Source organism: Mesocricetus auratus, unplaced genomic scaffold, assembly GCF_017639785.1.
Source record: "Mesocricetus auratus isolate SY011 unplaced genomic scaffold, BCM_Maur_2.0 Super-Scaffold_100053, whole genome shotgun sequence".
In the NCBI taxonomy this organism is placed as follows: domain Eukaryota; kingdom Metazoa; phylum Chordata; class Mammalia; order Rodentia; family Cricetidae; genus Mesocricetus; species Mesocricetus auratus.
In genome coordinates this window covers 3,773,748-3,791,661 of record NW_024429230.1, presented here as the reverse complement: position 1 = coordinate 3,791,661, position 17,914 = coordinate 3,773,748, and the positions used below count along the sequence as shown (strand labels likewise).

The 17,914-nt window shown below is 43.5% G+C and overlaps 1 protein-coding gene and 1 non-coding gene across 33 annotated transcripts in view; both read left to right on the top strand.

Moving 5' to 3' along the window:
- The window catches only part of Kcnma1 (potassium calcium-activated channel subfamily M alpha 1), a 688,790-nt gene that overhangs the window by 406,262 nt on the left and 264,614 nt on the right, over positions 1-17,914 (top strand). For all 32 annotated transcript variants that reach the window (XM_005083504.4, XM_005083494.4, XM_013123140.3 and 29 more), the window contains exons 4-5: positions 2,054-2,147; positions 2,928-3,039. In XM_005083504.4, coding sequence (XP_005083561.1) covers positions 2,054-2,147; positions 2,928-3,039 — 206 coding nt within the window. The remainder of the gene's footprint in view (positions 1-2,053; positions 2,148-2,927; positions 3,040-17,914) is intronic.
- On the top strand, positions 3,580-3,695 carry LOC121136184. Its single transcript, XR_005873299.1, has one exon. It is a non-coding gene; the product is annotated as a small nucleolar RNA SNORA8 (small nucleolar RNA).

Here is a 17,914-nt window from a genome sequence, read left to right as displayed (position 1 = left end):
TGGACCTAAGACTTTCCTTTGTTTCCCTTGACTGTGCGTACAACAAAATAGGTGACTATATACTTCTAATGCAGAAGCTAAGTTCCTGCTCGCACAGTGGAGCGCATGAGTGCCATGCTTATCTACACATTTCCGGCATCTCATTCATTTGTTCTCTTACACACACACACACACACACACACTCACACACACTCACACACACACTCACACACACTCACACACACACTCACACACACACTCACACACACACACTCACACACACACACACACATACACACACACACACACCACTTAATTTTCAATAGTGTATCCTGCCAGTCATTCCCTTACCACAGAGACGTTTGCTGCCAACTTAAGGTCCTTGGGATCTAGAGTAGATCTTTCCTGTCAACCTTGCATATTTTAGGAACATACTGTACTCTTGCTCTTGATAATACCACACCACAGCTTAAGAATTGCAGACATGTCCCTTGTTAACTACAAGCCCTAGTTTTCATTAAATGCATGCTTGGGAGGAGGGAGGAGTGGTAGACTGTTTTGTGTAAGCTTTTATTCTTGCCTCTTTCAGCACTGGACTAACCAGATTCCATTCTGTCTCCCTCTCACTTTTCCTGCCTTAGTGAGAACTCAGCAGTTGTCATTTCCTTTGTAAAAACAACCATTTTCTGTTGCTTTTGTTCAGTCTGCTTACTTTGTAAATGCAAGAATAGGCTACTCTGCCTTTGTGTGTGGAGGGTTACCACATATCAGTGGTTTGGAACATGACAAGGGGCATGTTTGGTTTGTAATCCCAAATGAAGAATGGGGAAAGCCAGTGCATGTCACATGACTGGAAACTCCCATAGACTGACTTATGGTGCCTCTGAGTGGGCCCTGCATCCCCAGGCTGCACCGACTCTTGCCTGTTGAACAGCCAAACATCACCCTGATTAAAGTACAACTATACTAACTGGTATCTTATGCAATGATTTCTAAAGTGACAATGCTGCTCAGATATCATTCCTGATGCACCTCTCCAGCTCCCTCTCTCTTGGGGGGAGAGGTCCATGTTGCTTCCCATCTAAAGGAGGATCCAGGGGTCTCTCCGTTTTTCCCTCCCTCCTCCCCACCTCACCGTCTGAGTGCTCCCCTTTACTTACAGACAGCATTATACAGGGATTTCATTTCTAGTTTTGAGATGTCTGTGCGACTTTGATACTTCCCACCTGGCCCAGACTTCGGGACTTTTCACACAGTATCGCTTTCATCAGTTTGCTGTGGGAAATCTCATGGAAGCCATGTACCAGTTTGTATAGTAGTACCTTTTGGAACTGCTGACTCTTGAACAAAGTAGACTGTACTGGGGATGCGCATTGGCTGCTTGGCACACACACAGCAAAGCCCATTAACCTGCATGCCAACTACAACAACCAACAAAATTAACCCTTAGAGTACTGCTTCCATGCATTAATTTAATGATCTTGAATTTTATTGTTGAACATTGTTTCCTTCCTGAGTGCAGAGTACCATGCATGAATTCTATGCTTAGTCTAGCTAGAACAGTATCCACTCTTCCAAAACTTTCTTGAGATGCTCCTGGGTCCTCTACAAATCTGCTAATGGCTTTTATTAGATCCAGACATAGCTGCTAGAAAATGGGCCCCACTTCTAATGGGCTGGAGGGCATAGATTTTAGCCTTATTATGAGTTCTTTCAATTGAAGAAATCAGTTCTTTAAGGGTTAATGTGAAATCAAGGAATTTGGTAGTCCTTCCTGCTTGTCCTTCCTCCAAGGAGTATGCATGGACCTCTTTCAAGTCTTAGATCAACTGTTGAATGATGATTAAAAAATAGTATCTAAAATTACCACCCCACCAGCAAATTAAAGAACAAGACGCTGAATGGTTGAATGGAAAGCCCATTGGCAATGCTTGCTTGATGGTCACAAGGGGTAAAAAGACCAAATGTATTTTGTCCTCTACTCCATATATCATTTCTCAGCCTTGTGGAAGCTGTGATATTGTTTTCTTTGTCTCTTATTTACCTCTTGCTTTTTCTTCTTCCCGTCTAATAGCCCAATAGAATCCTGCCAGAATTTCTACAAAGATTTCACATTACAGATCGACATGGCTTTCAACGTGTTCTTCCTTCTCTACTTTGGCTTGCGGGTAAGTTTGGCTGGCAGCATCTCTCAGTAGTACCACAGTGGGGTGTGAAAATCTGAAACTCAAGGCTGACATGTTACCCATGGCTGCTCTTCCTAGGCAAGGTGAAGTCTGAGGACTCCATGGTGGATAACAAACCTTTCTAGTTTGGGGTCTACGTGAAAGCTCATTGCTTAGCTGGGCATTTTCTGTAATATGTGCTTATTTTAGTTCAAGGAAGGGGTTTGAAACAATGATACTTCCACTGACTCAGTGTTTCTCAGTCCTCTATTCAAACATGAATGTGGTGTTTTTATTAAAAGGTAAATTGGAAAAAAAAGTATCTTAAGCTCACCAATTTATATTTAGCAATGTTGAGATTGCAACTGTCAGAGCCAAACAGGGGTGAAGGCTGGAGAGATTTGGGGATTCATACTAGATGGTACTCATGAAGAGTTCTGTATGAAATCTGAATTGCAGACATACGTGTGAGTGCATATATGTGTGCTTTATTCAATAGGCAGATTTATATTAGAGAGACCAAGGAAAGTGAGATTAGTCAGCCTTCTCCATGAGGCTGTCAGGAACCACAGGAAATTATATTGCCTGATCAATCTCCAAGGCTAATGTGGCATATGGTCACTTTCTAAACCCAAACAAGCTAGTGACTGACATACAGGAAAACAGGAGAAGAACAGAATGTCACCCTCCAGACCCCACATAAACTCAACATTTATCAGTTGACAAAAGGCTGACACCATGCTTCTCATTTTGTTTTTCTGTCTTATTTTTCTTTCTCCCCAGTTTATTGCAGCCAACGATAAGCTCTGGTTCTGGCTGGAAGTGAATTCTGTAGTAGATTTCTTCACAGTCCCTCCCGTGTTTGTGTCTGTGTACTTAAACAGAAGTTGGCTTGGTAAGTCAGTCTCTTTTGCCTTCTCACTGGCTCCTAAAGTAGGATGGATTAAGGACATAGGATCTGAGGAGGACCCTGGTACTGGGCTATAGCTATTGTGTATGGCTGTGGATGGTACTCTTGGAATTTTAGAGCTCGATGGTGACAGCCCAGAAGGATCTGCTGAGTTAGTGCTTTCGACAGTAAGTTTTATCATTGTTGAAGTTCTGTGGTCATCACCATCACGGCCAGGACTTCTGCTGTTCATAGTTCTGTCACTTGTCATTCTGCAAGTGAGAGTCAGGACTGGTGAAAGAAACCCAGGGGAACAAGGCCAGCCTTCAGAGTGCCAGGTTCTGATGCCCCAGCAGACCTGCCTGCCAAAGTTGGTTCTGTCTCCTGGTGGGGTCTATTTATAGTTACAAGTTCTGGGATGAGGAGAACAAGGTGAGACATCTCAAGTCAGTTTGGTGTCACAGGCTGCTTGCCTCCCTCTTTGGGTAGGGGGGATGTTCCTCGGTGCTCAGCTCAGCAGGGTTACTCCCAGAGTCAAGACAGTGGAGCAAGGTATCTGCACTCAGCAGTTCTTTTCCTGCTGGTGTGTTCAAAAGGCAGGGAATAGAAATTCGCTGTCTGGCTTTGTGTATGTTAAACTTGGTATTTCTAACGATGCAGTTATTATTAAAAAAATAAATAAAGTAGAAATAAAGAAAAAAGAGAGACTAGGATGGTGAAACAGTCACAACATCTAACTAGCTCTGAGAATGCTTAGAGTGACAACTCCACGCTCCTCTTCAATGCTGTGTCTGGTTTTTAACTAAAATAAGAATATTTCTGCTTTCATGGTGTTGACTGAGGAACAGTCCCAAAAAGAATTTGGAAGACTTACTTGAGAATTTTATGTCTTTACTTTTAAAGGGTTTTGTTGTTGTTGTTTTGTTGGGTGTTTTTGGTAGGGGGTTGTTTTTTGTTTTGATTTTGATGGTCATTGTGGGGGCAAGTCTTATTTTTCACAAATTAACATATGCATATTGTAACCATTGAAAACTTTGAAATGCCAGCAAAGAAAACAGCAGGCATCTCTTCTCCCTTTGTCCTTCATGGACGCCCAACCTCCTCCTGGGTGCCTATTGTTAACAAGCTACATACCTTTCTGCTAGGTCCTCCTACACCACACATAAACAAATGGAGGTGCACTTGTAGTCCCACATTAGAGAGATGGTGATGTTCCTTTAAGGAGTTCTTTCAAATAACTATATTCCACTGTAATTTAGCTCCTATAGCAACCCATGGTAGACAGCCCTTCAGTTCTGTAAGAAGGGAAATGTCATAGTCATTTGGATATAATTTCATTTTCTACTTGTTTTGTAATGGCCCTAGTCATAAGACCTAATGGATCACATAGACACTTTCTTAGTTACTCTGAACAATATTTTCATAAACACTGTCATCCATATATTTGTGAAATTCCATTTCTATAGATATTTTCATATTACCAAAAGAGGAATTGCCAAGTAAAAAAGCATGAATAATTTATTTTGTAGACATTGTTAGATAATGTTCTAAAAATATTGTGTGGAGATGTACTTGATCGTGCAAGGCACTGGGTTTGAAAACAACTGTCATATATTCAAAGCATAAGCATGCATCTCTAATATATAACATATATAGTGGTCGCCTACACACTCTTAGATGCATGTGTGTAAGTGTGCCTGTGTGTGTGTATATCCTTAATTAGATACCAACCCCCAGGTGTCTCATTCGAACCATATTCACTTATTGCTGAATGGAAAAGTTCTCTTCCTGGCTCCGAGATGAGCTTGCAGAGAATGAGTTTCTAATCAGTATGTCAAGATCATGAGAGCCACATGCAAATCTATGAAGTATCCTGATCTGGGTCTTCCTGCTGTCTCAGCTGAGCTGCTGACTGTCTTTGTGACCTGGGGTCTCTAGTTTCTTCACAGAGAGTCCTGCCTTATAGTTCTGGGAAGAGCAGGAAACTAGGGACCTATGAAACCTGTAAATAATGCAGCCTGGTGGGAAGCATCAATGTTGAAACTGAAAACAAAAAACACAGGCATGTTGGATTATGAAATAATAAATAATAATAATAATAACAACCACAAATAAAATGAACCTTCCATTCTTGTAGATGATACCACCTTTAATAAAATACTTCTACTTCTTAGTAACTGCCCTTGGATGAAATACCAAACCTTCCTGCTTGTTGTGGAAGAGTCCTTCAGTCCAAAATCAGCTCCAGGAGGTTCCTCCGTCTGATTTAACACACAGGTTATTACTCTGGGAAACAACCATTGACTCATGAGTCACCATAGAAACAACTGAATGTTCTTAGGAAATAGGCCTATAGAGAAGGAAAAGGACCATTAGGTGTGAACATTTTGAGCAGCTTTGTCCTAATCTTGCAAAGTAGAGAAACAGTGCCTTCGCTGCCTGGGGTTTGGGATAAGGTACAAGAAATAAGTCTATCCCAGTGCTATACATACTTCTGAGGATAGAGAAAGATATATTGCTGGCACCATGGTTATTAAAAACCAGAGGGAATGCCAGTGCCTGGATCTTTTTCAGTGTACAACCCATACCATGTTGCCATTCTAATCGTGGGTATAGGCTTGCATACTGTATTTTGGTTGCATTTGCCATCTAAAGACAGTAAATAGTACAGTCAACATAAGACTGGTGGGTATTCAAATGTTTCAGTGTGTGTTCTGCTGCTTCTCAGCTCCATCCACTCCATCTGCAGAGCAAACCAAGGAGGTATGCATTGTTAACTACTCCATGTTTACAGATCAGGCACCTGAAGCTCAGAGATGCTGACTCTCTTGTCTGGTTTCACACAGCCTGGAGATGTGGGATGGACAATTTACCCCAGCCTGACTACTTGATGTCTACACTGTTTTTCGATCTTGGACCCCTGTCCTTGACCTTGGAAGATTGGGAGTTTTGAGGACCGAGTTAGGAAAAGCTGTGACTACTCTGCCGCTTGTTGGCATCTCTCCATTTCTACTTACTCCACACAACGCTTCACTTGAGGCAGGGAGGGATGGGAGAGAGCTTTTTTAAGACTATGCATCCCCATATCTCTTTTTCGCACTCCTCCTTGCCCACCTCCAGTTTCTAGAAATACCACGAGGACCAGAGAAGCACACAGAGCCGGCGTGGTGTTCCAGAGCACTTCGGCAGAGAAAATTTGGTCAGAACCCAGCTCTCTGTTCTGTCCCAACTCAACTGGCTTTTCCTCAGCCACTTTGTGCAAGATCACCTTATCTGTCCTCCATCCTACTTTCCCAATATTGTCTCCTATAAAAGGATGATAATGATGGCAGCCCCCATCATAGGGTTACAGCAGGGCTTTGGTGTGGCAGCGTGCATTATGTACCAAGCATGTCGTGCAAGCTTTGTTAGCAGGACAATAGCTATCCCAGACTCACTCTCTGACCTGCCCCCCACATTTTTAAAGCACAAGAGGAGCAGATAGAGCAGAATGGGGCCCCACAAAAGGCAGCAGGATGGGAAGGCATCTATGTCTGCAGATGGCAAGGCACTGCTTATTTTAATTCTTGTTCCCACAATATGGGCTCATTCATTGTTTTCTTTACAAAACCCTTCCCCTGACCACTAAAATAAATGCACCCTGAAATGAGAGGTGGATTTTATTTTGAGACATGAACAACATGTTCTGGAAAACTCATCTGTCTGTTCTTTTAGGAACTACTCTCAGGGGAGGTCAGCTGTTCTCTTTTTGTGTCCATAGACATTTGCATAGGGGTCATCTTCTGTGGTTAGAGTATGGGATAGGAGAAGCTTGCACACTGACCAGTTGTCTGATGCACCTTCTATTATCTTAGTGCTGAAGCTGAATACAATCTAAAGTCTTGCCTATGCTAGAGAAGTGCTTTCTCACTGAGTTATAGCCCTGCCTAACCCATTTTTATTGAGCATCTATTGTGTGTTTATCACTGGGTTATGAGTATCACAGACACAGCCCCCCCCCCCACCTTGCTATGATTCCAAACAGATTTCACCCAATTCTCTCACTGACAGAATGGGGAACATGATTAGTGCTACTGTTGACTGGAACCATCAGTGAAAAACTATAATCCTCTCTTATCCATTTTGATCTAACCTTAGACTTTAACACCATCAACAAGAAAGCAATTGAAGATATCTATTTATAAACATATGCCTGAGTGTTTTCTTTGTATGACAAGGTGATTAAAAACAAAATTATGTAGTGTGTGTGTGTGTGTGTGTGTGTGTGTGTGTGTGTACTTAGAGATAACAGCAATAGGTCAAAATACAGTTCCTGTTTGAGAAAAAGGTTCAGTCTTATTTTGGAAACAAGATAAACAGTCATGAAATGACAGTAGGTAACACTACCTACTATGTAATTAAGTCCAGAATTCGAGGGTCCAGCAGAAAGCCTGTGGGAGTTCAGAAGAGTGAGAGCTTCTCAAGTGATTGTGAGAGTGTGCATGCATGTGGGAGCATGTGGGAGGGGGTGCAAGTGATTGTGAGAGTGTGCATGCATGTGGGAGGGGTTGCAACTCTGGGCCTCAGCTGAGACTGGAAATGCAGGACAGAGGTAGGCAGGGAAGAGGAAGGTAACCCCCGGGGAGGAGAACTCCACTGTGAGAGGCAGCATGTGCTCATGGGAGGTAGTATCATTGCTATGAAGGCGTCTTTCTTGGGCCCAGGTCAGCTGCACCACCCTGTAGTTTCTGACACAGAAACCTACCACCACAGTTTGGAATCTTAAGACAACCTCTGTGCATTGTCTCAGAGTTCTTCAGCCAACTTGGGTGTGGCTAGGGTAAGAGAAAGATGTCTTCAAGGCTTGGAAAGATGGATCCATTAGTAAAAATGCCATCCTCATAAGCATGGGGACCTGAGTTTAATCCCTAGCATCGACATATAAGGCTAGGAATGGTGTTCTTGTAATCCCAGCACTGGGGAGGCAGAGACTGGTGGATCTCTGGGGCTCAGTGGGCAACCTGCCTCAAGACCCTGTTAAAAAAATAAATATTATGGCAACTAAAGAATGATCTCTGAGGTTGTCCTGGGTCCTCCTCACATGGATGTACACACATGTGCACACAAAGCAACATACATGTATACCCCCTCACACACACATGTTGATGTGTCAGGGCCTGGTTCCTTTTCCAAAATACTATAACACTCTAGGGAAAGAGACATGTCTTTGCCTTTTCTGCTTCCTACAGCCCTGCTTGTCCTTGGCTCTGGCTCATGGCTCCTCCCCCATCAGATTCAGCAAGAGTAGGTTGAGTCCAGGTAACTTCCACCACTGAGGGAAGCCAGGTCAGAGCTGTAGCATGCTTAGAGGAGTGCAGTTTCCTGGCTTGCTCCTCTTTATTAAGCCTACATTCTTATACAATTCAAGGGTGGCTCTACCTACTATCCACGTCAATCATTAATCAATGAAATGCTGACAGGCTTGCCTATAGGACAATCTTATGGAGACATTTTTCTCAATGAGAGTTTCTCTTCCCAAATGACTGTAGCTTATGTTAAATTAAAAAAAAATCCAACCAGGACAGGTATATTTGAAATTAAATCAAATTAAAACATAGTTCTTCTGCAATGTTACCTACTTTTTAAGTACTAAGTAGTCCTTGTGGTCGGTGCTATTCTAGAAAGTGAACATGCAAAGTGTTCGTTGTTCTAGAAAGTTCTGTCAGCTCAGGATGCTAGAATGTGGATTCATGGTGGTGAGAACCATGATTTTTCACTTTTGTCTATTCAGGACTCATTTTTTTTTTTGTTCATCTATTTATTTTGCAACCAGCTGGCAGCCTCCCCACATCCTCACCTCCCAGTCCCTACCTCCTGTTCTCCCACCCCAACCCCCTCCTCTTCCCTCTCCATCCAGGAAAAGGCAGGTCTCCCATGAATATCAGTAAAACATGGCATATCAAGTTGTAGTAAGATCCAACACCTCTTCTGGACTTTGTGGAACTGGAACCCACATGAGCCAGTTTAAATAAATTTTTAAAAATCTTTAAAAGACTCTCCCCAACATTTCCTCCAGCTAGACCCCACCTCACAAAACTCGACTTCCCCAAACAGCACCACCAGCAGGGGACCAGATGCTCAAACACATGATTTTATACAGGGGACTTTCACGTTTCCATGGCGATTTTACTCAGAAAGGTGCTTCCTGGGTCTTCAGCCCACACCCACCGGAGTCTGCCTCACTCCCTCACAGCAATGGAAGCACCCTGCCGTACCAATTTGCCACCTTGTTTCTTGTTTCATTTTTTCTTTTTCCTGGTTTTATTTTTATTTATTTATTTTATTCATCTATGTATTTGACATCCTGGCTACAAATCTCACCCCCCCATCATGCTCTCTCAGTCTTTACCCTCAGTCCCCTCCTCTCCTCTCTCCATCCAGGAATGGGCAGGTCTCCCATGAGTATCAATTAAACATGACAAATCAAGTTACAGTAAGACTAAGTACCTCCCATGTATTAAGGCTGGGCAAGGGGACCCAGTATAAGGAGTAGGGTCCCAAAAAAGCCAGCAAAAGAATAAGAGACAGCCCCTGTTCTCACTGTTAGCGTCTACAGGGAGCACCCCAGTTTAGACTCTTAGAAATAGGGGGTAAGTAGCCTGAACTGGCTGTCTTTTGTGGCCAGATTGGTGCCTGGCCTACTTGTCATCAGAGAGGTGCCATCCAGCAACTTACAGAGGCAGATGTAGACCCACAGTCAAACATTAGGCAGAGTTGGGGAGGAGGAGGAAGAGGAGGAGGAGGAGGAGGAGGAAAGGGTGGAGGAGCTAGAGGGGTCAAGAACATCAGGGGACGGCTCATACAGTCAACTGACTTGTCCTCAGAGGGGCTCACGGAGACTGAACAGGCAACCAGGAACCCTGAATGAGACTGGCCTAGGCATTATGCATATATGTTACAGTTGTGTAACAGGACACTTTTACATACAGAGAAGCTTACTTAAAGTTTGAAGTGATTTTTATGGAATCACTGATTACAAGTCTATTTTTTAAAGAATTGGCCAGTAGAGGTGTTTATCATCAAAACCAAATAATCTTACTTCAATTCCCAAGACTCATGGGTAAAAAGAGGGAAATGACTTCTGACAAGTTGTCTTCTGTTCTCTGCATATGGAGGGAGGGTGCATGTGCATGCACACAGACACACAGACACACACACACAGACCACACACACACACACACACACACACACACAGATACAGACACACACACATACACACAGACAAACACACAGACCACACACACACACACACACACACACACACACACACACACACACACACACACACAAATTTTAAAAATAACAATTTCTACAAAACAAACAAACAAGCTTTCCTAATTGGCATTCACCTTTAATCTCAGCATTCAGGAGGCAGAGGCAGGCAGATCTCTATGAGTTCAAGGCCAGCCTAGTCTACAGGACAGCCAGGGATTACACAGAGAAACCCTGTCTTGAAAAAACAAACAAACAAACAAACCTCAAAAAGGAAACCAAGAAAAAGAAAGAAAGAAAGAAAAAGAAACGACAAACAGCCAAACAAACAAAAGCATTTTCTGATTGAGAAAGCATTAGGTAAAGTCACTGTAGACTCACACCATCCCTCATGCCCAAATTAAATCAAGTATATTTAGGGCCTTGTCCCTCCATTGGGCCTGACTCAGCCTTAGCTTCTCAGGCTTCCTGCTCTATTGTGAAATGGCCCTCTAGGTGTAAACGGAAAAAGGGACGGTCTCTGGATCCCCCTACAGGATGGCTCTGGAATTTCTGTATTGAGATGAAGTAGTAGCCTAGAGGGGAGTACAATGGCTTCATTTCCTGAGACCCTTTTGTAGTTATCAGTGGCATGTTTACCTTGAACTCCCACTGTGGTCTGTCATCTGTAACCATAAGTCCCCTCCTCTGCCTCCATCAAGGGAAGTCTCCAGAGTCCCCGACATCACTGTACCCACCAATCAAAGTAGCCCAGCTTCCAACTTTAGTATCTTCCGTTTCCAAGCCGAAACTTTCTCAGTAACCCCTGTCCCTTTAACTTCCAGATTTGTTAAAAATAAAATGGGGAAGTCAGTCACAGAGGCTCTCACTTGTAATGTCAGCAGTAGGAGGACAAGTAGGAGTTCTAAGTTGGCCTAATGTTGTGGCATACTCCCTTAATGCACCATTATGGAAGCAGAGGCAGGTAGATCTCTGTGAGTTCAAGGCCAGCCTGGTCTGGTTGACATAGTTCCAGGACATCCAGAGCTACATAATGAGACCCTGTCTCAAAATGAAACAAAACAAAAGCAAATCAACAAAACCTCTAAAAAAAAACAAACAAACTACCAAAACCAAAGCACAAAACAACAAATAAACAGCAATAATAGATAGGGAGAAAGAACAGCCTGGCTTCCTGTCTTGGTATCAGTGACCCTGTCTTTAGGGAAGAAGAGGGAGAAGTACACAATCCTAAAGAAAAGGTGCTTCCATAACCAAAACAAAGCTGGGTGTGTTCATGTTGTGCATATGTATATGTGTATATGTAATTGTGTATATGTATAATTAGCTCTAGCACTCTGCCAAACAAGTCTGAAATACAGGTCATTTTAGGTCCATTTTATAAAACCAAGACTTATAGATGTTAAGTTAGTTGCTGACAGTCACAAAGTTAAGTGGCCAAGCCAACCTTTGAACCCATCTCCCATGCTATAGGCCTGGTTTTATGTCAGGGGCACCAGCTCCCAGATAACCACACAGAGACTTATTATTGATTATAAATACTCAGCTGCTAGCTTAGGCTTGTTATTATCACTTTCAATTTAAATTAACCCATGTTTCTTATCTATGCTCTACCACGTGGCCATACCTTCATTCAGAATGGCACATCATCTCCTCCCTCTTTTGTGTCTGGCTGGTGACTCCTTCCTTCCTCTTCCCAGCATTCTCTCAGTCTAGTTTTCACACCTAACCTCTTCCTGCCTAGCTGTTGGACAGTTGGCTCTTTATTAAACCGATAGAGTAACAAACATTCACAGTGTACAAAAAGGTTATTCCACAGCACCACACTGCCTCTCAAATGATAAACACAGCCAACTGTTACAGTTCAGGAGTCCCATCCAACCAAACTGACTATGAGGTACAGCCTTCTCCTTGCTGTAGTGCCCTGACAAAACCAAAGGGGCCTTCTGACAGGATGTCCCATATGGTCCTAGTTGAGAGAAAATAATAAAGAAGAGAAGTAGAAGAATAACTCAGCCTAGTTTAAAAAATCTGAGCTACTTCTATTTCTATGACTAAGCTGTCTTTTCGCTGCTCCTTCTCTTCATCATTGGCCTTGTAGAGTAAGAAGGATCATTTTAAGCACATCTCCAAATTAATAAAAATAATCAGTGTCGTTACTGTTGGTCTGATGTGGAATGACATTTTCGAGATGTGCACTAATGTGTTCTGAATACAAGTGTTCCCCAAATTCACATGCAGATGGCTTAATCCTAGTCCAGCAGTGTTAGGAGTGGTGTCTAGAAGGCAATAGACCATGAGATTGGAGTTCCCAGATTGATATTAGTGCCCACATAAGACAAGCTTTTACCATGTACTACATGTGTTGGTACCTTGACCCTTGACTGCCTCAGCCTCCAGGATTGTAAGCAATACATCTATCTATGTTGATCTGTTGTTATAAATTATCCAGTCAAAGATATTTTTGTAGATGCCTAAATGAACCAAGACATGGGGCCACACCCTTTGTTTGATTTTCTTTTTCAAAGAATCCAGTGATACCATGAGCCTTAGGAATAGCGTGGAGACTAAGTCACTAAAAAACCCGTTGCTAAGCTCTGCCCCCATGGTTGGATTCTGAGTGAAGGCAGCCCCAGTGAAGCAGACTGGTGAAAGTTTGGATGAACTTCAGGAATCTGATTGCCATTCTGGCAGCTGCTGTACTTGCTAGATCTGCTTCTGGAGAAATAACACCTCTTGAAGAGATTTCCAGTTGTGTCCCTTTGATATTGCTTTGTCGGGGATGTGCTTTAAATAAGATTCCCTCCATAGGGAGCAGGGACTCTAAATCCTCACTGACTTGCATGGCTGTTATATGCCAAATTGGAAATAACTTCCTAAAATGAATGTCTTCAAGGAATGAATTCAGCAGGAGGTTCTCAAGGATGCCAGCATCACTTCAGATGGTTCTGCCTCACAGGGAATGCCATTACAACAATCTCTTTGGGCAACCTAAGTCTTTGGGACGACATATTTACTTGTGCAGCAGCTCAAAAATAATAACAATAATAAAAGCTTAAATTCTCTTCCGTGAGATCTAAGCCTGGATAGCAAATCAGGACCCGAGAACTGAATGTTAGGTAGCAGCACGAGGGACAACTGCTCTTATTCAACTGTCCCCTGTGTATCCATCAGGAAGTGTGTGCCTTGCATTGTGAGATTCCAGTGATTTATTCTAATGTGCTCATAATGATAAGATTATAGGAATTTGAAGGAAAGCTGACTGTCCCAGTGCAGAATAGATTACAGGGTTCTAAAGGCAAATGTTTTTCGCCTAGAGCATTAGGAGTGAAGACATCACCTGCAGGCTGTGTACCTGGAGGCTTGGAAGTGAAAACTATCAACCCCGCCCCAAACCATCAAATCTGGTGTTCCTAAGAGAGATATTGAAGGGTGCTTTTGAAAACCGTCCACATGTTTCTTAGGTAGGATAAAAAGTATCCTTGGCAGGATTTTTAGAATTAGCCCAGAGAACATAGCCACCTCCTGCCTCAGAGGCCAGACTGTACCTCAGCCTGAGTTTATCCTAATTCAATTCACCAGAGTGGCTTCAAGTTTCCTAAAGAATTCTAATAGGCAGTCAGCATTGGTAAATCTCTCTCTTACTGTTCTTAAACATGGCAGACACATACTCAACCTTGGAAAAAATGGTGTGTGTGTGTGTGTGTGTGTGTGTGTGTGTGTGTGTGTGCGTGCGCGCGCGCGCGCGCAAGCATGCCTATGTAAGTCTCCTTTAAGATCTCCTGGCAGACCCTCTAAGAACAAGTAAGGAGATTTTCTATAGAGCATGGATAAATATTCTAGAGCACTCTTTTCAAACCTCAGTGCCTAACAGGGGTCTGATTCAAGCATGGGTCACATTCTTGAGTTTCTTCAGTATAGCTAAGGTGGTGTGGGTCCCTGGATCCCAGGGACAGATATGACGGTCTGGGAACTGTGCTTTGAGGCCCGTGGGTCCAGCCTACCACAAAGCTGAACATGAAGTCTAGCAGTGCCTGCTATGCCAATCATCAAGATTCCCATGCTCCCAGAAACATTGCTGTTTTCTGCTCCCAAACGTCAGGTTTTACTGAAATGCCTGCATTCAAGATGCTTCATGGATTAAAAGCTGAAGATTTACATGGTGACATATATCTAGCATATCATATCCCACAGTACAGCTTGATCTTGAGCAGAGTCCCTTTTAGAAAGTACTTTGATCCCCTCTGTACAGTCACCTTAAAGGTCATTCGAGTGCTGGGGTCCAGTGAGGGGGATCCCTCGCAGGTATTTCTTCCTAAGAGTTCCAGCTCGAGTTTGGTTGATGCTGTTCCCCATCTCCTGAAGTTGGCAAAGGACCAGCTCGTGGCATGTTGGAGATTAGGAGGGAAGACTGGGAGGAAGTTTCCAGACTCACTTCTCGTTCACTGTTCCGGGACTGCTCTGACTCCTTTATCAAGGATAGAGCCCTTCAGGTTGCTGGACTGGGGTAGAGTTCTCCTAGGTCCCGACCCCTTCTCATTCCTAGGATAACTCATTTGAACAAGCTTACTTCTTCTCTTGTTCATCTTCCCTGGAGTTTCCTAGGCCTGGACCTAGAGCTGCATGATGGGTAATAAGCATCTCTCTTTTCCTAAGATGTATTTGTTATTAATTGAATTAAATGTTGAGATAAGTGACCCCATGTTTACATATCACAATCTCTTAAATTCAGCCTCTTTCTCTCTCTCTCTGTCTCTCTCTTTGTCTCTCCCTCTCTCTCTCTCTGTCTTTCTCTCAGATCAAATTGCAGTTTATCAGCATGTCTCACAGAGGGGAAAATTAACTTATTTCCTCAAACACAGAAAAAAACCCACACTATTCCCCTGGCCAGACTGGCAGTACAGCAAACAGCTATCCTTCCTTTCCTCCCCGCCTCTATCTTCTCCTTTCTCACCTCCCCCCCTCCTCCTCCTCTTTTCTCTCTCCCAGACTCCTCTGTCTTCTCCTCAGACACTAGGCACTGAGCCTCGAGTCCCGCTTACGCTTGTACCTCCATCAAGACGGAGCCACCCTTCCCTCTTTCACTGCTCATTTTGAAACAGGATCTCACCAAGTTTCCCAGGCTGACCGTGAATGCATTAACTGGAACTAGTCCAGAAAACTTTGAACTTGAGATCCTCCTGCTTCTGCTTCGAGAGTATCTGGGACTGCAGCCACACACAGGACCAGGCTTATCAAAACTCCAGCCTTTGCTATCCACCATCCACCGGCCCCCATCACCTTTATGGTTTCCCTTTCTGTAGATCTCCTGTCTTGCATTCCAGGTAGCTGGCGAGTAGTTACCAGCCGTTCAGCTCTCACGAGCTCCACTTGCCCATGCCCTCCATCTTGGTGACTCCCATACAGCTGGCGTCCTTAAACTCAACCAGTCTTGATCTCGCCTCTTCCAAAACCATTGTCATTCTGGTCTCTATTCTGAATGTAGGTAGTCTCTGGTGAGGCTGCATTTCTACAAGTGATATATGCATGTCCTTGCTGGGAATCTCTGCTCTGGCCTCACTCAGCCATTCCAAGCTCTGCTTCAGCTGCACCCCTCTAGACCCCGCCTTCAGAAAGCTGGCCAAGCAGTGGCTCCTCCCCCTGAGGTGCTTGCGACCATGCCTGCAGGGTATTTAAGACTCTGTCCCTGGACCTGCCACATGGTTTCTTCCCTCCCCCAAGATCACCTGGGGATTGCCTTGCTGAGATTAAACCTGGTGTTATTAATCTGGCCTGATCTGATTTATTGCTTTGGTGGAAAGACTTAATATTGGAGTATGGAAACCTTTCAGTCATGAAGCACACGAGATCCAGAGTTGGCCCAACTGGCCCACTGCCTTGTGTGTGTATGAGAGAGAAGGGGGTGGAGAGAGAATGAATGTGAAGTCAACCTCTGGTTTCATTATTCAGGAACCATTTATCTAGGTTATAGAGACGAGGTCTCTCAATAGGACCTGGCCTCACTGATTGGGCAAGTTTGATTGGCTCAAAATTCCCAGGTATTCTCATGTTTCAGCCTCTTCTGTGTTAGGATTTACAAGTGTGAGGCGTTGCGCCCAGCTTTTTTATGATGTGGATTCTCGGGACTGAACTCAGGTCCTTACGTTTGTGTGGCAAGCGTCTTCCACAGCAGCAGTATCCCCTTCCTGTTTATTGTTGGAACTCATTTACACATGTCTATGGTAATATGGAGACCTAGGTTCACAAAGCACAAAATACCATTTACTGTCTTACTCTTCACAGAAAGCCTATTGATATCAGATGTATTATATATTCTTTTGTGTTCCTCTAAATGCCCAGCACAGTGTTTTGCTCATAATAGCTACAAGTCAGTTTTGATAAATGCATCATGAACTTTCCTCTGAGATCACTGGAACTATAATAGTGGTAAAATGAAACTTATTTTGGCCACTGTTATTATACTACTGTGTATTATGTGCCAGGTATCAGAATAAGATCTTTATATGTTTGTCTCTTTTGGTGCTCCTACAAGCTCTGTAGATAAGTGGGAGAGCCTGGGAGGGGCTAGCTTTCTTATTCCCTAAGGCGTTGACACAGCAAGAATGTGAGATCTTTGCAATCTCAGAGCCTAAATTTTGAATTATTATTAGCTCCAATAAGTGTCAAGAAACAGAAATCTTGAAGAACCCCTTTCAATGAGATAAGTCTGTGAAACCGAACAAGCATAATAAAGGCTAAGCTAGGATGACAGGAGGTTCCCCAGAAGGAAGAGCTTGAGCCTTGTCTCTTGAGGATTTCACATCACTCATGTTAGTGTAAACCCTGGTTTTAAACTCTGCGTAACTGTACAATTGACATCAGCATCATCTTCAGGTATTTAGTCACTCAGCAAAATTTAAAACAGGTATGATTATAATGTGTCAGTTGCTATACTCGGCTTGAGTTTAAGGTGTGAGTAAGGTCCCCCTATCATAGGAGAGAAATCTGTAAACTTAGGCTGCAAACCCACATAGTTATAGAGAAAGGGAGATGTTAAGGGTGGGGCATGATAAAAACCAGCCAGTCTATCTAGCAGGGGAGAGAGGATGCTTCTTAAGATGGTTGTTAACTGATTTTTCCCACATTGACATTTTCTCAATGTCCATTAACTGTCAGTCTTTCTCTGTTCCCTTAACTGATTTAAAGACTGTGTGTGTGTGTGTGTGTGTGTGTGTGTGTGTGTGTGTGTGTGTGTGTGTGTGTGTGTGTGTGAATGCTCCTGCATGCAGGTGCCTATGGAGGCCAGAAGGGGATGTTGGATGCCCCGGACCTGGAGTTACACGCAGATATGAAATGTAAGATACAGGTGCTGGGGCTGCATTCTAGAACAGCAATGTCTCTTAACTCCTGAGCCCTCCCATCAGTCCCCACCCAACCCCCACCTTCCTTCATTTTCTTGTCAGTTATCCTGCCCTGAGCAACTTGCCTTTGGGGACTAGAGTAGCTGCAGCATTGTTACCTGCTCAAAACACATGGCATGGCATTCTGGTGTCCTCTGTATAGGACTTGTCTTCCTTCTTACCATATCAGTTGCCCAGAAGCTATCTAGTGATAGATTCTGGTACCCACTGGCAGTGCCAACCACCTCACA